Here is a 23546-nt window from a genome sequence, read left to right on the forward strand (position 1 = left end):
AGAATAAAGTTACGTTGAAACCAAGCACACCATTGTTTTTCTTGTGACATTACCAATAAGTTTGATGTGTCACATGGCCCTCTTCCTATTGAAAAAACAAAAGTTGTATCCAAGATGGCCGACTTCTAAATGGCCACCATGGTCACCACCCATCTTGAGGAGTTTGCCCCCTCACATATACTAATGTGCCACAAACAGGACTTTAATATCACCAACCATTCCCATTTTATTACGGTGTATCCATATAAATGGCCCACCCTGTATACATTTTTCTATTTAAGAAAATGTTTTCTTTATGAAAAAAATGTAATATGGCACATACATACAATCAAAGGGTTTAGTTGTTATTTGACAGATGTTATATGCAGTAAAAATTCATTTTGAAAGACCTGTGTCTTGTTCTCTTTTGAAAATTATTACTGATTAATAAGACAAAAGTATTTCTTATCTGATTAATCAATGGAATAATCGATAGATTACTCGATTGCTAAAATAATGGATAGCTGCAGCCCTAGATAAATCATTAAGAACAAAATAAGGCAAGGACCTATTACATAAATTGCTTTCCTCCTGTTACCAACATGAATAATATATATAATATAAATAATATGTATCCCACATTGCTGAATGACTCATGTAATCTTTATTTTATTTTTAAAAAGGACTTGCTGGTTTGAAAGTCAGAATATTACAAAGCCAATCATATGAAATCCACTCTGGAAAAACAAGTAAATAAATACATAAATAAATGTAATTCTGGACTAAATGTCATGTGACTTCTAAATTTGCTATCACTGTCTCAGGTTTTCTTAGCACTTTCCTCACCATGAAAGATATTTGTCTTCTATAAAAGGTTAGAAATACTTGAAGTATATACATTTTTGCTTGACACCAAACAATTCACATAATTGTTTCTTCTCTAGTGTGAAGTCAATTTGTCTCTTTCATTCAAATTGACCAAAACAGTATTACCTATCACAGAAAAGATTCTCGTAGAACAAAGTCCTTGTGATGTGTACTGGTTTGACCCTCAATGTCAACATTAAAGTTTACCGAAACTGCTGGATTTCTGGTAAATTACTGCTTTGGGGGAGTATTTTGTGTGGGTGGAAGGTGAAAGAGGAGGGAGAGAAAGTGAAGTTTGCCCTTTAAAAAAAATTATGTACATAATAATGTTGTCCTTGTTTGACTTCAAAAGACAGTTTCAGCTGTGTTTGTGCTCTGCTAGGAGGCATCATGGGGAGAACTGTGGTGCAGCTCACCCTCATTGGGCTGCAGCTGGCTTTGGCTTCCACACTGCCAAACAAGGTAGGGTCAAAATACATAAACGGCCATAGCACCACTTCAAAGATCCATAATTAAAAATTAAATATAAATAGTTAAATAAATAGTTTAAAAGACAAAAACAAAAGAAAACAAAATAACCTTTTTATGTACCTCTGCAATTAATATTTCACAGATAGTGAGGTATCTGAGGTGTGCGATTGAATATTTTGTGTCTCAACATCTTTCTGTCAGTTCAACACCAAACTCAGTGGGTTGAAGGTTCTTGTGACAATCCTCAGGATTATTTCATTTTGTTCATGTGCTGTGTGTGCGTACAAGTCAGCTGACACATTAACACTGGCAGCTGCGCATTACTTTGGAGACAAAAAGAAGGATTGGTGTAAGATGAAGTGTTCTGCTAAGCAATATAACATCATGTAATGTCCCATGAAGTGAAAGAATTCTAACTGTATGTGTTTGTATGTCTACCTTATCCTTTCTATGCATCCACAATCACAGATCTCATTTTAATTGTTAGAGCTTGTTATTTGATGATGGTGTTGATTGGTTAAGGTAAATTTGGCTTGTTTAGTTGTTTGAACTATGGAAACATGTGTTGGATATTTCTAACAAGTCCCCTTCTGATGCATAAAAAGTAAAAGTATAAAAGTAAGTGAGTGTCATGCTCTTTTGAGTGTGTGCCCTGAATACAAGATGAAAACTAATTTGAGGGTTTTTGCAGTGAGACCAATGAAATTCCACTGACACCAGTCAATGAGATCAGTTAAGCCTGTCGTTTTTTCTCAGGATGACTGGGACATCTACAGCTTTCACATCAACTCCACAGTGACCAGTCGTTATGCCACCACTGTCATCACAAGCCGTGTGGTCAATCGTATGGACGAGTCAAAGGAAATTGAATTCCATGTTCGGATTCCCAAGAATGCCTTCATCAGTAAATTTCGAATGTGTGCGAAGTTAAAATAATCTGTAACCATCCAGAGACATTTGAGAATAAAGAATTCTACAGTAAAGAACATATTACAGGATACTCAGCAGTGTGTGCATTTACACAAGGGCTTTTCTTGGTCCTCTTCAGGTTTATCGATGGCCAAGTTTATGATGGTGTTGTGAAAGCTAAGGAGCAAGCTCAGCAGCAGTACACTGAAGCTGTGTCACGTGGTGAAAGTGCTGGACTTGTCAGGTATTTAAATTCATTAATTAACTTAAAGGTTTATGTGAAAAAAATCCCTGTAACATTTTTTTTATGTCTTCTTCTATCTTCAGTTCTCTAAAATTATTTTTGTTTAACTGTGTGAGGAGGAAAAAACCTTTTAGCAGGGATTAAAGTGAAACAATGACATCCCGGGTTGCACAGCTCAGTAGCTTAGATTAGAAAGTTAAATCTTACATGTCATATCCTCATTTATTGTAGATATTTTAAATCAGATATTGAACCAATTCATGATGTTTTGCTGAATTCTGAATTTCTGAAGGAGTGTACAAAACAATTTGAGTGTACTAAATTAGCCACAGGCTATAGCTAGCTAAGTTTGTACACTTTTGAATGCAGTTGTCCAAATCCACAAAGAGCAGTGAAAACTGGAATAGTAGCGCAGGTTAGCTGAGCACACTCTTTACATAAAGAAAAATGTCAACAAAAAAAAAAGCTCCCAAAAGGGATTATGTATATGTGACTTATTACAAAGTAATTCGTTTCCCCACACTACACTGCATACTACCTGATCTTGGGGGTCCCCTCACCTGCCAAATATCACTTTAATCCTTTCTTTTTAGTCAGTTTACTCAAAAATCATGTTTGGTCTTCAGGAATAACTAATTTTTAAATGCATTTATATGAAATGATCATTGTTTCTGCTACAGTTCTGTAGGAAGGACTCTGGAGGAATTTAAGACCTCTGTAACTGTGGCTGCTCACAAAAAGGTCACTTTTGAACTCACATATGAGGAACTGATGAAACGCACACATGGCAAGTACGAGCTGCAAATTCATGCTCGACCCATGCAGCCTGTCAAAGACTTCAAGGTGACTTCCATCTTGGTATCTGTTCAGTGATTGTTTAGGAAAACAATGCTGAGATGAGACCACACATGATTAGAACTTCTGTTTTATTTTATTATACTTGATCCCAGGTGGATGTGTACATTCACGAGGAAGCTGGCATCAATTTCATTGATGTGAAAGGAGGCCTGAGCACCAAAGCCCTCGCTAATGCCATCACCAAAACACATGTTAATAAACAGGTACAGTTATAACACAAATGTCAGTTTTATAAACACCAAGAGCCACAACAGTTTGCAATAAGAGGAAGCCTAAAAAACAATCTATGCATACAGCAAAGAGATGTGGCAAAGGAAAAGGCTCTTAGTGGGTTGTACGTGAGGCTGGACACTAAGAAAGGAGAAAAGGACTTTGAGATTGAGAGATCAAACTGGAGAGAATGTGCAGCAGGTTAGCGTAATAGGTAATGGTAATGTATTAACAAATGAAGAGAGTTTGTTGAAAAAATGGAATAAATAATTTGAGGAACTGAAGAAAATTAGACAGAAAGGACAGATGGAGGAATGACAGTGAATCGTGAAGTGCAGAGGATTATTAAAGAAGAAGTGAGGGCAGCTACGAAGAGGATAAAGAGTAAAAAGCCAGTTGATTCACATGACGTATGATAGATTGCCAAGTAGAACTGTGGAACTGCATGAGAAACAGTGGTGTTTTGTGTTGCTGAAGTGACAGATTTGTAGTGAGGAAAGGTGGGGATATGCTCTAGAGAGAAGAGGAATGAACGCATACATGCCAACCCTCCCGATTTTTCCGGGAGAATCCCGAAGTTCAGTGCCCCTCCTGAAAATCTCCCGGAGCCACCATTCTCCCGAATGTCTCCTGATTTTCCACCTGAACAACAGAATTCATAACGTGTCCCAGCCAATTCAAGTTTTCAACAATGGGGGCAGCTACTTAGTTTTAATGTTACTCTTATTACTCTTTCTGATTTGCAAAATAAACTTTTAACATATTTTCAGGTGGGAATGTAGCTGTGTAAACTTCAAATATCTGAGCGGCACATCGTTTTCAACCCCCACGGTCTTTCGCTACTCGGGTTAAATATAAGTCACTTAGATAACTTAAAAATGTTATTGTTTGGCTTTTTCAGTGTTTTATTTTTTCATGAGTAAATCGGTTTGGCTGAGATTAAAGTTAAATAAAACTTTATTAATCCCTCGGGAGGGTTCCTCCGGGGTTTTCACATAGCTGAATAAACGTCAAACAGAAAACTGATTAAACAGAAGTGTGAGATGGTCGAGAATTTACGCCAGCGTCCGGTTATACTTTAGATAGCAAGGAGCAGACCGAGAGAGTTTGTGACGTAATTGTGAAGGCTAGACCGTCCAATTTCACAGTCGCTCACTTCTGGCCTACCGGTGTTTCGGAGGACCCGGCCCACGTAGACCGCGAAGGCCGGGTCCTCAGGTGGATGCAGCCTCTGAATTCGGACACCCCCGCTGTTTCCAGCCGGACAATAATAACGGTGAAATGTAATTTATTTTATCCGAGTTTCATCTGAGAAAAAGTTTTTTTTGTATATATATGTATATGACCCCCCCCCCCAACAGCACTTTTGAATGTCTCCCTAATTCTGAGGTCTCAAGGTTGGCAAGTATAAATGAACGTCAGCAGAAACAAGAAACATGACAGAATGCATGTGTGTGAATGAGAGATAGAAGAAGATAGTGATTACAACTACAAATTTTGTTAATGCAGTACCAACTGAATGCCCAATGATCACATCTGTTAAATACTAATTTCAACTGTCCCTGTGTACTGTATCATATCTCTGGTGTTATGTGACATAATGTAATCGAATCCTACAGTATTTGCATTGTTGTTTTGGGTCATGTTAGTCTTGAACTATTGAAGTCTTCCTGCGCTATATATGTCAGAATGTTGAGCAATTCCTCACTTTTACTCATAATAATGAATTCTGATTTTCTTTTAATATTTTATGCATTAAACGCATTGCAAAACTTTTATTGAACCTCAGACAAAAAAACTCAGATTCCGAGTTGTTGTTTTTTTTCAATGGGGAGTTTAAATTGTTTAAAAATCACTGCATTTTCTCTTTATTTCTAATCTACAGTGTCCAAATGTTTTGGTAACAGTGACTTGTATATGCACCTTTCAGATTTATCAAGTCAAAGCAATGAGAAGCACAGGATAGTGTTTTGACAGAAATTAAAATCACTGACCTCTCACTCGATCAAGAGTCTAAAGAATGCAATTCTTTCTGTTTCTAGGCATGGGTGTATTTCTATCCAACAGTGGATCAACAGACAATGTGTGACAACTGTGGAGAGCAGGGTATGAATGGAGATCTGGTTATTGTTTATGATGTCAACAGGAACAATGAATTGGGAGACATCAAGGTAAACCCTGATCAATTAGCAATTTACACACAACATAAACTGCATGGGCCAGAAAAGGTTTTGCAAATCAGTACCATATCCTTTGTCTGGCTATTAAATAAAAATTTGACTAAAGCAATCTTTTTTCCTGCTCTTTAGAAATCTGCTGGTTACTTTGTTCATCACTTTGCTCCATCCAATCTTCCCCGAATTTCCAAAAATGTCGTCCTTGTTATTGACAAAAGTGGCTCAATGCAAGGCAGAAAAATAGAGCAGGTAAATGGTTTAAAGGGTTTGCTATGTCTATCATTTACAAAAACACTATTTCTTTTAATGTCTTTTTTAATCTGTTATAAAAGTCTGTAATGTGTAAATGTTGTTTTTGCCCAGACTAGGATCGCATTAATCCATATTTTGAATGACCTGGCAGAAGATGACCATTTTGGTTTGATCACTTTTGATGGCAACATTTTTCCCTGGAAATTGGAACTTGTTCAGGCCAACAGTAAAAATGTGGAAAGCGCCAAAAACTTTGCACGCAACATTCAAGCTGGAGGAAGTGAGGAGTTGCAGAAATCAGTATATATCTTTTAATATCAAACCGTTAAAAGAAGAATTACAGTACTGAAACTTTGTTGTTGACTTTCAGACACAGACATCAATCAAGCACTGCTGCAAGGAGCAAATATGCTGAACACGCATGACAGAGAAGGTTCAGCATCAATCCTTATACTCCTCACAGATGGACAGCCAACCACAGGTTGTAACAAATGACACCTGTACAAAAATGTGCACAAATACTTCTGGACTTAATGATTTTAGTCAATGAGTTTATTGTGATTTCAATAAGGAGAGATCATTTGAAAGACCTGAACATGGTTTAATGAAGAACAGTTTGAGATTTGGCAATAAGACTTTGACAAATTAACATGGCAGAGTGGAGTCCAGTAACGGTAGGACAGGACTTCTCAGAGTTTAGATGCAGAGGTAGAGATGTAGGATCTCCAACTAGGTACAAATGAGGAGGTACTACAAATGAGTCTGAAAGGCAGGCTGATAGAAGAGCATTGAGATTTTTAGCACTTGTAGAAGGCAGGCAAGGCTGGAGTGATGATGACAGCATGGAGTTTGGACAGCATGTGTGATGTAAAGAATACATTTGCAGCACAACACTCAAGAATGCAGGGAGATTAATGAGTACAGATCAGTTATTCAATATTTTTCGTTTTAGCTTTTTGTTTTATCAAGTGTGGGATTCCATTGTTTTTGAGCTGAACTGACTGTGTCTTATGTATTTTCAGGGGTGACAAATCTGGAGAAAATACAGTCAAATGTAAGACAGGCTGTTGCAGGCAAATTCCCACTGTACTGTCTGGGTTTTGGTTTTGATGTTGATTTTGAGTTCCTTGAGAAAATGTCGCTGCAAAATAACGGTGTGGCACGACGGATTTATGTAGACTCTGATGCTGATTTACAGCTGAAGGTATTTTGTATTCTTCCTACCACATGATTTGAAATCACTACAAATTTAGGAAGAAATTAGCATGATTTGCATCATGTCCACACTGTATGTCAACAGGGTTTCTATGAAGAGGTGGCAACTCCTCTGCTGACAGATGTGACAATGATCTATGTGGGTGGGACCAATCTAACCCAGACTAACTTCAGTCACTATTATAATGGTTCAGAGATTGTGGTGGCCGGTGAGATCACAGATAATAACATTGAAACCTTCACACTTCAAGTTGTGGCCATTTCGGTAATGTTTGATCTAAGATATTTATCAGCTGTAATCTTGTGAAAGTTTTTTTCCCTGCATATTGACATTACAATATATTTTAATTATGACAGAGTAATAGAAGGTTAGTATTTTCTGACCCAAATGGCATTGTGGAATCTGGTGGAAGTGTGTCTGATGACCTTATCCAGAGAGTTTGGGCCTACCTCACAGTTAAACAGCTTCTGGACAAAGAGTAAGTACCATATATGCCATCTTTCTTCTTGTGTTATTTCCCAATCAGCTACTTTTTAAAGGGCAGCAACACAAATTTTTCTCTTCATTACCTGTTGAGTGCATAACTAATCTGGGATACTGGAAAAGGCCCCACATATATTTCCCTGAAACCCAAGGTAACGTCTTTAAATCATTTGATGTAACTTGCAGTCCAAAAGGCAAAAGTTCATTTGGTCAAAAGTAACATTAATAGTTACAATGTAGCATGAATTTATGGGCAAGGAGAAGGAAGTCATAGTTTCCTTTCCTTCCATCCAAGTTTGATCATGTTTGAAGAACTCAGTGACCATTTTAAAATGTTTTCCCTGGCAAGAAACAATTTGTCCACTAAAAGATTTTTGAATCAGCTTCTGAAGTTGTGTGCTTATTCATAACATAAATGGCATCCCACGGTCTCAACAACTAAGCTGCAATTTACAAAACAAGTTAAAAATCTACAGCTACAACAAAGACAGGCAATATGTTTACTACAGCAGCAGAATACAGTTAAAATTCAGCATCTTGGCTCTAAAGTCTTCTTTTTATTTGGCTCAAATATGTCAAATAAAAAGAAGGCAGGATGTTTACATAACAATGAGTTTATCTATTTTTTTCCCATGTTTCTATGTCCATATTAGATTCCACTAAAATGTTCTTTAATTTTCCAAAGTTGGGACTCAGACAGTATATCTGTATATACAGTATATACAGAATATCTGGGGACATGGAAGAATTAAAGATACATAAATATGTGTAAATTACTTTATCATATATTACTACTAAATCAATCGTTATATTTACTTAATGCTTTATGACACAGGCTCCAGTTATCTGGACCTGAGAAAGAGCAAGTGAAGAAGGAGGCTTTGAGGCTTTCACTGAAGTACAGCTTTGTGACGCCGCTCACATCTATGGTGGTCACAAAGCCTCTGGGAGAGACCATACATGTGCTTCATAAACCTAAGGAATGTGAAGCACCGCAGAGTATGAAGCCCCCTGGACGTCAGTCCATTTCAAGACACGGTGGTACTTCTACTCGTCACAGGAGTGATAATGTTGGTGAGCAGCACAAACAAAGACAATGCAAAACGAGTAGTATTCATCATGACGTTTTCTTTTAATTGTTAAAGATTATTTTCACTCTTCCTAAATGCAGATATTTACATTTCTCACTGAAAAAATTAAATACTTAAAAAAACTCTACACCAAAATAACATTAAATATAGCATGAGTTTGCTTTTTTGGTAATTTTGACTCTGTACACCACCGAAAGGTTTTAGCTTTAATTCAAGAGGTTTAACAAAAACACTTTAACTGTTTAAGATTTTTTTTCTCTAAATTTCATATTTTTGTTTATGCAGAGAAATATGTCTCAAAGTGTTACAGATGTGTATAATATGATCCACAAGCGTAAACACAATGACATTTTCTTTGTCTATATTGTGTGTGACACATTGACACACACACACAAAAATTTTTTTTCTCCTTATAGTCTCCGAAAACTATAAACATTTTCCTGTATAAAAATGATTCCATACTGCACAGGGACAGCTTTACTACATCAAGATAAAGAAACAGTGAGGGTGACTACACTTTGATGACACAAATTTGGATGTCAGAAATTATTACGACCACTCTGAGCAATTGCATTAGCAGCTGCTATCTCAGATACAGTACATCGTGGCCTATTAAAGAAGATGCCCATTTGTTTATGAGCCATCTCACTTCAACTTTGTCAGCCAGCCTCTTTCCCTTCAACTTTTTAGCTGCACAAGAGGCAAGCTACAGACCAAGTCCAGTAGCAAGAAGTCAAGTTATTCTGATTATTCAATTTTTTATAATTATAAAAGCATAATTTTATTGCACTTAAATTCTTAAGTTTTTTTTTGTCAGTCTAAGCACTTTTGACCATCTCAAGGGTTATCTAATGTGATATTAGCTGAGAGCAGAAATATTCAGGATTGGTACGGTGGCCCTGAAGTGCAAACCACAAAAACAAATCACAAAACGCACAACAAATTGAAAAGCGCAAAAACAAATTGAAAAGCGCAAAAACAAATTGAAAGCGCAAAAACAAATCTCTTAACGCAAAAACAAATTGAAAAGCGCAAAAACAAATCTCTTAACGCAAAAACAAATTGAAAAACGCAAAAACAAATTCACTTACCGCAAAAACAAATTCACTTAACGCAAAAACAAATTGAAAAGCGCAAAAACAAATCACAAAACGCACAACAAATTGAAAAGCTCAAAAACAAATTGAAAAGCGCAAAAACAAATTGAAAAGCGCAAAAACAAATTGAAAAGCGCAAAAACAAATCTCTTAATGCAAAAACAAATTGAAAAGCGCAAAAACAAATCTCTTAACGCAAAAACAAATTGAAAAGCGCAACAACAAATCACTTAACGCAAAAACAAATTGAAAAGCGCAAAACAAATCACAAAACGCACAACAAATTGAAAAGCGCAAAAACAAATCACAAAGCGCAAAAACAAATTGAAAAGCGCAAAAACAAATTGAAAAGCGCAAAAACAAATTTCTTAACGCAAAAACAAATTGAAAAGCGCAAAACAAATCACAAAACGCACAACAAATTGAAAAGCGCAAAAACAAATTGAAAAGCGCAAAAACAAATCTCTTAACGCAAAAACAAATTGAAAAGCGCAAAAACAAATTCACTTAACGCAAAAACAAATTGAAAAGCCCAAAAACAAATTCACTTAACGCAAAAACAAATCACAAAATTCAATTCAATTCAATTCAATTCAATTTTATTTATATAGCGCCAAATCACAACAAAAGTCGCCTCAAGGCGCTTTATATTGTACAGTAGATAGCACAATAATAAATACAGAGAAAAGCCCAACAATCATATGACCCCCTATGAGCAAGCACTTTGGCGACAGTGGGAAGGAAAACTCCCTTTAACAGGAAGAAACCTCCGGCAGAACCAGGCTCAGGGAGGGGCGGCCATCTGCTGCGACCGGTTGGGGTGAAGAAGGAAAACAGGATAAAGACATGCTGTGGAAGAGAGACAGAGATTAATAACAGATATGATTCGATGCAGAGAGGTCTATTAACACATAGTGAGTGAGAAAGGTGAGTGGAAGGGAAAAACTCAATGCATCATGGGAATCCCCGGCAGCCTACGTCTATTGCAGCATAACTAAGGGAGGATTCAGGGTCACCTGGTCCAGCCCTAACTATATGCTTTAGCAAAAGGAAAGTTTTAAGCCTAATCTTGAAAGTAGAGATAGTGTCTGTCTCCGAATCCAAACTGGAAGCTGGTTCCACAGAAGAGGGGCCTGAGAACTGAAGGCTCTGCCTCCCATTCTACTTTTAAATACTCTAGGAACAACAAGTAAGCCTGCAGAGCGAGAGCGAAGTGCTCTAATGGGGTGATATGGTACTACAAGGTCATTAAGATAAGATGGGGCCTGATTATTTAAGACTTTGTATGTGAGGAGCAGGATTTTGAATTCAATTCTGGATTTAACAGGAAGCCAATGAAGGGAAGCCAAAACAGGAGAAATATGCTCTCTCTTTCTAGTCCCTGTCAGTACCCTTGCTGCAGCATTTTGGATCAGCTGAAGGCTTTTCAGTGAGTTTTTAGGACATCCTGATAATAAAGAATTACAGTAGTCCAGCACAAAACACACAACAAATTGAAAAGCGCAAAAACAAATTGAAAAGCGCAACAACAAAAACCAAACCGGAAGAGGTAGGTACCAATGCTGCAACAACAGGCATCACTGATTGGATGATGGATCCGGTAGCCTTTTGAACCGGAAGTTGTTCTGCCGAACGTGGTTATGAGAAAGAGCAGTCAACGGCTGTATCCCAATTCAGGGTCTGCAGCCTTAAAGTACGCAGCCTCAACGATCCTCAAGGGCCGCGTACTCAAAGACCGCTAAGGCCGGAAGTGCGAGGCTTGTGAAATGGGACGGTCTAGCCTCCGTCGCGCTGCCCAGGTTGCCTAGCAACCATAACACCAACCGCTGGAAACGTTTCATACAGCTTTGACGGAAATGAAGGAGAATATATTTTGTTCGTGTGTTTGTTTCTACACGAGCTTTGTGTGATTTAATAAGTATCTGAGGCTGAGACCACAGGACTGTAAAATATGATTGCTGGCCTTCATATCTGTACTGAACAGTCATGTAAGATTAGCTAGTAAATAACAATTAGCTAATGTTGTTCATGAGACTAAAGTCAGTGTAAATATGACATGGCCAATATCATAGTTATTATATTAATCATAAGTTATTACAGCAGTGAGTTTGAACTCTCAAATCAAATCACTTCTATTGTCACATCACATGTGCAGGTACACTGGTACAGCACATGTGAGTGAAATTCATGTGAGTGAACTCTGTGTCTAATACTGAGCTTCAGTAAAGATTCAAGTTGCAGTTATTTATATGTCCTATCACCTTAAATCTTCACTCAAAGACAAGTGTCTTTGACAGTGTATATATAGATGTTTTATATATAAGAGACAAATATTGTTCGTTTAATATGTTGGCATTACTAAATTTGGCTCAATGCTTACATATATGTGTAAAAAGAAAATGTACGAGCTGTGATAACTGTGTCTGATAGAATGAAGAGTAGACTGATATATTAAATATCCCTTTATTGGGTGAGAAAATCAGACCATGTCATAACTGCTTTAAGTCATACAGAATAGACATCAGAGCCTTAAACAGGCTGACTTCTGCTAAATGGGTCAAACTGGGCAGAAAGTATACAAACACATAACATCCTTATAGAATATGATGTAACACTATAGATCAACTTACCTCAGAATATATAAAGCATATAAACAATTACAGCAATATGATGCAACAAACACAGCAGTACTACTAATCCAAAATACTCAAAGCTTCATAGAACTGAAACAAACATTTATTTTTAGCTCCATTCTGCTGCTGATACATACTTTAGGTTTCTGAATATTAAACTTGTTGCTGCCTTTCATAGTGTGTAACTTGAAGGCCCTGAGTACTTTCTCCCACACTGAAAACACTGGAATGATCAAATTATCTGAACATTACCTAATAATGATTCAGGACAGATAATTAGTTATTTTAAATGTTTCTAGCAGTCCTTCACAAACAGGGAACAGTCTGTCTATTCTCCCCATCTGTCAGCTGCTGCTGGCTCTTCCTCCTCCTCTTCCTCACACACTGCTGAGTTTGTCCTGGTGGATCATCAGGGTGCAAAGCCTCACAGATGATGTGCAGCAGTGGGTCCCTCAGTCTGTCCTCACTCTGGACACTTGCAGTTGTCACACATGGAAATCAAATGTGATATAGCTGCAGGATTCAAACACAAGTGTAACTTATAAATACATGTTCATACTTTTATTCCACAATCAGAGAGAAAGAAACAGAGAGAGAGTGCAGGACAGACAGACAGGTGACAGTCTCAGGTGTATACACTGCTACAAAACAGCACAAGAGAAGGAGGATTTAGTGTTTGTGTTATTATGAGTGCTAAACAAGAAGAGTTCCCAGATGGTCCAGTGGACACGTGTGACTCCTGTGATTAAAGCATCTTTCTTTCAGCTTAGCGAGTGAACCGTCAGCTCGTTCAAACACACGTTAAAGTCCGTTTGGCTCGACACCACCGAACAGAGGCAGCAATATAACCAGTGTTGGGACTAACGCGTTATTAAGTAACGCGTTACAGTAACTACGTTATTATTGTGGTAGCGAGCACGGTAACTAGTTATTATGCCAAAACCAGGAACGCGTTACTCGTTACTGGGATTTAGATAGGCTCGTTACTCGTTACTTCGTGTGGTGGATATCGCGGAGCTTCCACAGATTCAGTAACATTAGCAAGTGGTGGAAGCCAGCAGTACAGCAGGTGGATGAAGGAAAAGGGAGGCAAGAGGAGAGACCCGAAGCGGCTGCCGGTCCGCGTGTCAGGTGAACTGAACTTCAGGTAAGAAGTTATGACCTGCAGTCTATCTGGGTCAGATATAAACCAAGTTTAGGTGGAGTTTATTTTCGGTATGCTGACATTTTCGTACTGCGTGCTAGCTAGCATGATGGAGTTTCTATACAGCTGGGTGGGTGCTATGTTACTGATGTTGAACTTTATTTTGTTCATACGGTTAATTATTAGAGTTGCCAACCGTCCCCTAAAAAACAGAATCGTCTCGTATTCAGAGAATATATTACGCGTTTCGTACTGAGGTGAAAAGGAACACAGTTTGTCCCGGACTTCAGCTACAATGAAAAAGACACAAAGCTGAAGCTGCACAGCTGCCTCTTCTCCTCTCATTCTCTCCTCTCCTGTTTCTACTTCAATCACGAAACTGATCAATGATCAGCTGATCGGCTTTTTCTCTTGTTTATTTATCGCCCACTTTGCGCCAGAAAGAGGAAACCAGCGGATGTCGCGTTAAACAACAGCAGCAAGTTTAAGCTTGATCAGCTGTTGTTAGAATTTATTTAATATTAATTTCTAGTATCAGCTGATGTTTGCTGGAGCCACAGCTGTAAAGCTGCTGGTCATGATGTCGGTTTGGTTATCTGGTGAGAGGGAAACATGCAGATGAAACCAGGAGATGTCCTTACTGAATCATCAGAGCTGAACAGGTGATGGAGAAACAGGTTTACCTGTTAGGTGACATGAATGAGTTGAAGGGAAGTTATGAGCTGTTTCTGAGAGACAAATAACACCAGCATCCTTTTCTAAGTAGCTGACAGCTGGTAACTGTGCAGGGGCGGGTCTAGCAAAGTGTTGCCAGGGGGCCAGGTAGGGCATTAACAGAGAAAGGGGGGCACAAGGAAATACTTTTCTTTATTATTCTCATTTAAAATGTCTCGCTTTTAAAAAAATAATTATCTGAGTCTTACAACAAACAATTGATAGATTAATACATATATACCATCAGAACAGTGTACATCACTGTCACAACAGTGTTTATTTTCATTCAAAGGCTTTATGATTTTTCCTATAATAGTCAAAATGTCTGGGACGATTTTTTTGTCCCAGTCCAGCTCTGTATGCAGCTCATCTGCAGTCTGGTGTTATCTACATCTTCCTATTCAGAAGGCAGAATTTCCAAGTTCTGAGTACAATCAAAAGCACCACCACTGCAGTTTTTGTGTTGGATGTAAAAAGCAGGCTAGAATCATGGCGGCGGTCAACGACGGTCCAGGCGTGGGATTTCTCTCGTGGAAATGTGCACATTTTTTCCTTTCTGTTGGTAGGTGGCACAGTGCACTTGTGGCAAGTAAGCAAGCTAGAAGACTGGCAATCTTGCTGGGTATCCAGTTACGGAAGCAACACATTAACCTCTTAAGCCCCAACGCCCCCGGTACCGGGGGCAAAAGGGAGGAGATCACGTTTAATCGGTTATAACGCCGGTTGAGAAATATAACTCCAGACATGTGTGGTATCCACAGAAACCTCAGAATCTCAGCTAAAATGTCATATAAACCATTTCTACAACCACCAAACACACCGAAAACAAGCCGCGATTAAACGAGCAGTTACGTAAATGCGCAGAAGTCTGCTAAACACGCAAACGAGAACCAGAAATTCTTCAGACTTCATGTAACCGGTTATAAATAGGCTGGTTAGCTTCCAGGGCTATCACTGAGTAAACACACAAAGTTTGACCACGATCGGACCAAAATTCACCGAATTAGCCGCAAAATAAGACCACGAAAACACACAGTGGCGCAAATGCGCTAACACAGAAATTGGCTTACCGTCCCGATTTCCTCCGTTATTTTCGCCGGTAGCCGGTAGCCATGTGATAGCCGGTAATTACCATGCCAACCTAGCCGCATCAGAGCGGTTTCCGTCAACAGCCTCCATTTTAGACCCACCTACAGACACGTGACTGGACAGACGCCACATGCAATAAATTTGGACACACGTGGGTTTTGGCATTACAACGTCTGATTGGTTGAAGTGACGTGAACGTGGCATCGTTACTTTGAATCTATTGGCTAAAACGATTAAAAAGAGGTGTCAATCATGCAAATTGACCGAAAGAAACCAATGTTACAGCCCCTCAAAGTTTAAAGGGCCAGAGCCCAATGCAGCGCTCCATGCGCACGGCAGAAAAGGACCATTGCATGTAAATGTGTGGTTAATTCTTCAAAAATATATTTTTAAACAAAGCATTTTTAGGCCTGTTAATAAAATTTATTAATTTCTGCTCTTTAATACCTAAAAAAATAAACTGGCATGGTGTCCAATTGTGTGCCAAAATTGGACATTTTTGTACAACGTCTGGATATTCATGTATTGACAGGGCTGTAGTTTTTCACTGTTTTACTTTAGAAACACAAATCTTTGCACAGATTATGCTTATATGTTGGTTACTGGATTTCTGGAACCAGAATGCTTCTGAGGCATATTTTTAAAAGGGTTATATGCTAAAAATTACAAAAAAAAATTAGGCGAGAATAAAATCTACTTACTTTTTCTGTGTTCCAGTCTCAGTAACTTTGACACAGTAATATCTGCTTTAATATTTACACCTCTGATTAAATGTCCCAAGTGTTAGCTTCATTTTGATACCAAGATTGTAAGGACAGAGTTTGTAATTGCAGAGAAATAATCAATTTAATTTAGGCACTGCATTTTCGAGCAGGAAGCTCAGAAACCCCCTTGGGGCTGAAGAGGTTTTAACAAGAGAATTCTGAGTAAAACCAAAGTTACTTTCCCTAGTAACTAGTTACTTTGAAAGTAACGAGTAACTTGAAGTAACTGAGTTACTTTTTTAGAGAAGTAACTAGTAATGTAACTAAGTTACTAATTTAAAGTAACTTACCCAACACTGAATATAACATAGCTAACATTAACAGTGCAGTGAATCCTGCTTGTGCCGTGATATTCAGGACTGCAAACCGAGCAGCATCACTGACTTTCAGCTTGTTGTGTTTGTGGATATATGACTGACTTTAATTATCCATAAAATCATCACATTCTCTGTAAGATTAAGGTCAACTATTGTATTATTATATTTTAAATGCTTTAAAACAAAGCAAACGCTGAAAGTACAAACATCGCTAATGGCAAATAACTTTGCCGACATGTGGCCAACAGTAATGTTTTAATGTTCCTCATTATTAAACATTTGCACATAAAAAAGTGAGATCATATTCAGTACTTACGTTTAACAGTTTACTCTTCGGCCGCTATGCTTCTGCCGTCTGCGGCAAAATTATCCACAGTGACTGCCGCGCTATAAATTGTGGGATATGTTGGGCCACGAAGTCTACACCGCCACAGCCTTAAAATTCAGGAAATGAAGGGCGAATTTGAGGGCCGCATTTGAGCAGCCTTTGAATTGGGACGGCCTTCGGCGCGCCGCTGTGACGTAATCGGCCTTAAAATGCAGCCTTTAAGGCTGCAGACCCTGAATTGGGATACAGCCAACATGTTTTGTCCAAGTTGTGGAAAAAAGTTGGTAGAGCAGTCACCAAACTTCCAAACAGAACAACTTCCGGTTCAAAAGGCTACCGGATCCATCATCCAATCAGTGATGCCTGTTGTTGCAGCACTGGTACCTACCTCTTCCGGTTTGGTTTTTGTTTTTGCGCTTTTCAATTTGTTTTTGCGCTTTTCAATTTGTTGTGCGTTTTGTGATTTGTTTTTGCGCTTTTCAATTTGTTTTTGCGTTAAGTGAATTTGTTTTTGCGCTTTTCAATTTGTTTTTGCGTTAAGTGATTTGTTGTTGCGCTTTTCAATTTGTTTTTGCGTTAAGAGATTTGTTTTTGCGCTTTTCAATTTGTTTTTGCGCTTTTCAATTTGTTGTGCGTTTTGTGATTTGTTTTTGCGCTTTTCAATTTGTTTTTGCGTTAAGTGATTTGTTGTTGCGCTTTTCAATTTGTTTTTGCGTTAAGAGATTTGTTTTTGCGCTTTTCAATTTGTTTTTGAGCTTTTCAATTTGTTGTGCGTTTTGTGATTTGTTTTTGCGCTTTTCAATTTGTTTTTGCGTTAAGTGAATTTGTTTTTGCGCTTTTCAATTTGTTTTTGCGTTAAGTGATTTGTTGTTGCGCTTTTCAATTTGTTTTTGCGTTAAGAGATTTGTTTTTGCGCTTTTCAATTTGTTTTTGCGCTTTTCAATTTGTTGTGCGTTTTGTGATTTGTTTTTGTGGTTTGCACTTCAGGGATTATTTTGTAAGCTAACAATAATGTCAGCCTGCTGTTAAGGTTTAAGTGAGTAAAAGCGATTGTACGTGTACTTTTAGACATTTTGTGCACAGGAAGGTTTTTCTAAAAAGAGAAAATGATCAGAATAGTTAAAAAGTTAAAAGTTAAAAACCTAAGTTAAAAAATATATGTAAATGATCAATATTTATTCAGGTTTGGTATTTAGGTTGGTGCACATTTGTTAAATTGTTTTACATTTGATTGAAATACTGGCATATTTTTTTCCACATCAATTAATTCTTTTTTTCTTTTCAGCAACAACTATAGACCCTGCTGTTGAGAGAGCCTTTGAGAGCTGGTTCTCCTCACTTGATCCAGGTACTCTGTTAGGATAGAATTAAATAAAATGCATCTTTCTTTTTATAGACATAAAAATGTCAAAAAAACCCCCAAACCATTACCATAATTAAGTATTCGTTTTGACAGAATACAACAGTTTAACAACTGACTCTTACATACTGTACCTACATGCACATTTTCAACCTCTACTTTTTAATATGGTGTTTTCTACTTTAACTATTAAGACATTTTATTTCCCTAAAAATGTAGTTTAGTATAATATGAGAACCCTTAACTTAGTTTTAAGTACATTTTTTAAGGCAATGGAAAAAAAATGAATACATAGCTACCATCTTGTACTGCTGAATATATTACAATTTGATGGTATAGCATTAAACAGCAATACCCTACAGTTAATAATTAATGCTTAATTAATTCAAATAGGATTAAACACATTTTCATTATCTGACTCATCAGTTAAATTTCAAACGTTTCCCATAATTTTATCTGAAATTTCTCAATAAATATTACAAAAATGTTTCATAGTTTGCAGCATTACTCCTCCTTAGTATGCCATTTATAAATACAGATATAATATTATGACTATGATTATGATTATTACTTGTACTAGCAGTGACCATGTACATGTAACATGATTTCTGTAGGGTTTTGGAAGCCTTACAGTTTTTTGTGTTCAAACCTTCCATGCAAACCCTCTCTTATGCCTGCCTTTGTTGAAAGTATTTTCTTGGAGCTACATTAGTTTAATTTTGAATTTTCATTTATTTTAAATTTTCTAATCCAAATTTCTTCAAATAATAATAATAATAATAATAACAATAATGATAGCTTCTATCATCATCATCAGTTTGCTCCAAAGAAGCAATTCCTGCTTTAATTTGTTTTTCAAAAAGAAATGTTTGGATTTACAAGAGGAAGGCACTTGGATTCATTCATGAAACCTTTAGGCCATTTGAGTAGTTCATTATTATATACATAGCTGGTCATCTGATTGTTCAGGTTTTCTCTGAATTATTGTAGTGTCTTCACCTTACAATATAAAGTGCCTTGATACTGATGTGATTTGGTGTTAAATACATTAAATTAAATTGATTTGACTATAAATGTAAATGTGATGTTTATTTCTTGCTTTCACGTGCTCTTTTTGCTGTTCTTGTTACAGGAGAAATAGTAGATATTTATCAATTTTTTACTGAAGGTATGATATGACACATGCTGCATACTATATTCTGATGTAGCTACTGAAAAGATTTATACTGAATATCAAACTAACTAAAGTACAAATAAACTTTTGAACTAAAGCTACACTGAAATGAGCAAATCCAGCGAGGAGAGTAACTAAATGAATTGAAAAACAAAAAAATGAAGCTGGTATTGTGTGTGTGTGTGTGTGTGTGTGTGTGTGTGCATCTCACAATATTTCAGTGCAGCAGTATGATGAATACGTGGAAATAGGAGTTAACACACTTGTTAACTGGTAATTCTACAGTGTGTTTCTATAGTGGGAAGTAGATAAAGTACTACATGAATGTGGCCAGTAAGACCAGAAAAATCACTGTAAATGTCAGTTCATTTTTTATACATCACAGAAATGCTAAACATTTTTGCAGAATTTTAGTATTAATCTAATGTGGGTTTTTATTTCTATTACTAAGACTGATTTCAAGTTGCAAAGTAAATTAATCACTGTTTGTTTTATCTTTTTTTCAGATAGAGGATTTTACTTTGGTGAGTATTTGGGATTTATATGCTTTTCAGTCTTTTGTGATTTAAAAAATAATCTTATGAGCAAACTCTCATACCTGTGTAATCTGCAGTTGACAGTTTGGAGTTAAATATTTTTTTCAGTTTAAAATTTATCTGACTTTATTTTCTTTTGTAATCTAGATTTAAATTATGTATTTTGTGTCACTTAAACATTGTGCTGGATGTTTTTGCTACATTTAGCTTTGATTTGTTTTTACTTTGCTTTTTCGAGTAAAACATGTTTCTATCATTTGAAAATGCATAAAAATATGTTTGGGGTTATTTTGTGGCAAGATGATATAAATCCATATTTAACACAACATTTAAAGGATTATTGTGGTTTAAGAAGGATTTTCTTTTTTTTTTTTACAGAGTATAGCAATAATAGGGAATAGTGATCCTTGTAATTCAAAGACTTCAAACACTACTATTAAGAGATTTTCCTCTTAAATTTATTACACCAATAAAATATCAAATGCTTAGACTAAAAAAAAAAAAAAAAACGCAGAATATTCCAAAGTAACATGAAAAAAACACAATATGATTTCAAAAGTAAGATGTAGTGACAGAAGGGAAAGGAGGACAAGAACCCAGAGCAGTGGAGGTATGCTCTGGAGAAAAGTCAGTAAACAACAGAATACATTTGTATAAATGAGAGGTAAAGAGGTGTAACAGTGAAGCTGCCAGGAACAGATGTAGTGAAGGTGGGTAAGTCTAAATTACATTACTGAAAAATTGCTACTCAGTTTACATTGGTTTTCGAACCAGTTTAACATTCATGGCTTTTTTACCGGTCAAGAAAATTATGAGCCAATTTGGTCACATTTGTGAGATGATAAGTTAAAAACTATTTCTTAGAGATTGATACACATTTGTGCTAATGATTTATGAATTATTTAATTTTTTCATAATATGAAAATCATATTTCATAAAATTCATAATTTTCTTTTTAATTGTTTTTCTACCGCACACGTTTTTATACTATTTGGGGTAGTATTATGTATTATGTATTATAGGTAAACCATTAAAATCAGGTTTATGAAATTGAATCTGTGGATGTGTCTCTGCTTCTGTTTTTTGCTGTAAAAAAGTCATTTGAGTATTATATGCTATATTTTAGAGTTGTTTTTTAAAATATTTTCTAAATGTAAAATGGTATTTTTTAAAGAAACTAATATATTTAATTCTAACATTCAGCCAAGCCATCTCAATCCCGCAAAAAGCGACCTACTGTAAAAGGTAAATGTTTTTTTCTGTAGTGTACTGTAGTTCAAAGGTGTCTTTTTTTTCTTTCTGTATATGTAACACCAACCAGTGTTCAACTAATAAGGAACTGGACAAGCCTCTAATTCAGTCACTCTAATAATTGAATTATCTACATTTACATCGTAGGTGGGGTAACAGTTAAAACTTATAAAACCTGAGGCTGAGTGGTGAAAATTGGATTAACATATCTGTTTAGTGTTTTGCTGTAATGCATCAAAAAATGTTGATGTTTATTATACAAATATATCCCAAAGGCATACAATAAACTTTAACGTTTTTTTGGCTTTGCAATATTAGTGTATGTAACTAGCATTGTGTAAATCTGTTTACAGAAATTCTCCTTGATGTATTCGTAGAACATTATTCACTTCATGGCGATCCTCTGCAAGCAACTGATGGTACTGTATTAAATAGATATAGTTGGAGTTGGATATATATAGAATTATTTTTAATGAAAATTTTCTGAAATTTTTAAACATCCGCATTAGGCATTACCTACTTTAACAGAAATCTGAACCTGCGATAACATGGGACGGGCCAGGCTCTAAAATCTTATTTAATCCATTTATTTTATTTGCTTTGACATATTACGCTAAAAAATATTTTTGGTTAGTTTGTTATTTTTTGTTTTGTTTTTAACAATCACAAAATACATGAGAAAAACAGCTAGGAAAAAACAAACCAATTTTTAGGAATGAAATACTCCATAAGTCAGGATCTATGTATTATATGTAATAACAGATCCCTCAATCAAAAACCTTCAAGATTGTACATGTTACTGAAACTGAAAACGAGTATGCAAGTGCTTGATTTTTGGTTCACAAGAGAAAAGTCAAATGTATATTTCCATTCTAACATTGTATCCGTGTATCTCTAGCTCCTCTTCTCCACAGGTTTTTGTTAAAAGCTGAGAATCAGACTGTTCCGCTGTGCTTTGATGTCAGTGGTGCTCTCAGCCTTAAACTTCTTCATCATCCCAGCAGGGGTCAGTAGTCTTCAGTTTTGCTAAGCTAATGAACTCTTGTTTTTGTATTTCCTGTGAAATAAAATTTCATTATTGGTTCTCATCTCCATTTTTATAATAACCTTCCAACTTGTGGTGTGGTTTTGAGTTGCACTTCTCTTTTGTGCTAGAGCTGTTTGTGAATGGTGAGCTTGATTCAGTTGCAAACAGAGGTTTCAAGAGAATTTTCATACACTTCAAAACTAACCAGCATGTTGAGATTGACACCAAAGGGGTCACTGTACGAGATGGACAGACAGAAACACATCACACTGGACAGGATCTCGTCACTGCTGGAAGGTGATTTTACAGGCTCATACTCTCAGCATTGTGTACAGATGTGTGGCCGTATTCACATGTGGTTAAATAAGACTTGCATGGTATTTAATGGCTTGAATTACTTTCAGTGACTCAACTCAAGAATCACAGTATTAGAATATTGGAATTTGATTTACATATTTACTACTGTATGTTCTACTTACCTTTCTAATACAGGGTAACATCAACAGGGTTCAAATCTGCCAAAATCTACTTCAAACCTTTAAAGACTTGACATATGTATATATGTATATATCTATATAGATATATAGATATATATCTATATATATATAAAATTTGACCTTTTGATATATTTTTCCAGTGTCACAGTGATTATGCGCAACAATGAAATAGACATTGCAGCAGGAGACGTGCGCCTGGTTATTTTAGTTCATGAGAAGAACAGCATTAAATTCCTTTGGCCAGTTTTAAGACAGCATCCCTCGGCCAACAACACTGATGGACTTTTAGGTGAGTGAAAAGTTGTTGTGTGTTTTTTAAAGTTGTATACATTACTTGTGAAATGTGTGCTGCATTTGTTTGCATCATATTATTATTATAAAAGTTTGCAACCAAAGGTGGTGCTTTCTGTAAAAAGACCTTCTTGTGTGAGTATTCAATGTGAGTTTGTTCTCATGTTATTTTTCCAGCTCTAAAGTCAGTGGTTTATGAGAAGGTACAACAAGTTCCGGCTACAAAACTAAAGATTAAAAACCAGGAGATCAATGTTACCAAGTACATATCTTTTTTTGTTGCTGTTTATGATATTTACCAATATTTTACTATGTAAACATGAATGAAATTTTTCCCTCCCTTTCTTTTGTAGTGGCAATGCCAGTGACTATAGCATTGCCTCTCCTCTCATGATGAACTGCTGGCTCACATCTGCTGACTCTGCCTTGCAGAGACCACTGGCCGATTTCGTTGTTCCACAACTTTAACTGGAAACTGTGAGAACATATTTTATTTGAGAAGAGACTACGGAAAATACTTGCAACACCTGTTTCCAGCATGAACAAATAAAAATATCATGGATTGTT

General features: G+C 36.5%; 1 protein-coding gene across 1 annotated transcript; it reads left to right on the plus strand.

Moving 5' to 3' along the window:
- The first annotated feature begins 1167 nt into the window (after positions 1-1167).
- On the plus strand, positions 1168-23546 carry LOC116324214 (inter-alpha-trypsin inhibitor heavy chain H3-like). The gene is made up of 23 exons (XM_039612637.1): positions 1168-1308; positions 2074-2234; positions 2366-2470; positions 3151-3313; positions 3421-3531; positions 5581-5709; positions 5848-5964; positions 6079-6247; positions 6338-6448; positions 6990-7171; positions 7268-7447; positions 7540-7661; positions 8502-8740; positions 18129-18191; positions 19336-19371; positions 19884-19901; positions 21117-21158; positions 21518-21583; positions 22063-22170; positions 22320-22488; positions 22829-22977; positions 23157-23241; positions 23333-23546. The coding sequence occupies exons 1-23, from the start codon at positions 1237-1239 to the stop codon at positions 23445-23447; spliced, it is 2712 nt and encodes a 903-aa protein (XP_039468571.1). The 5' UTR covers positions 1168-1236; the 3' UTR covers positions 23448-23546.

Source organism: Oreochromis aureus, linkage group 5, assembly GCF_013358895.1.
Source record: "Oreochromis aureus strain Israel breed Guangdong linkage group 5, ZZ_aureus, whole genome shotgun sequence".
Taxonomy (NCBI): domain Eukaryota; kingdom Metazoa; phylum Chordata; class Actinopteri; order Cichliformes; family Cichlidae; genus Oreochromis; species Oreochromis aureus.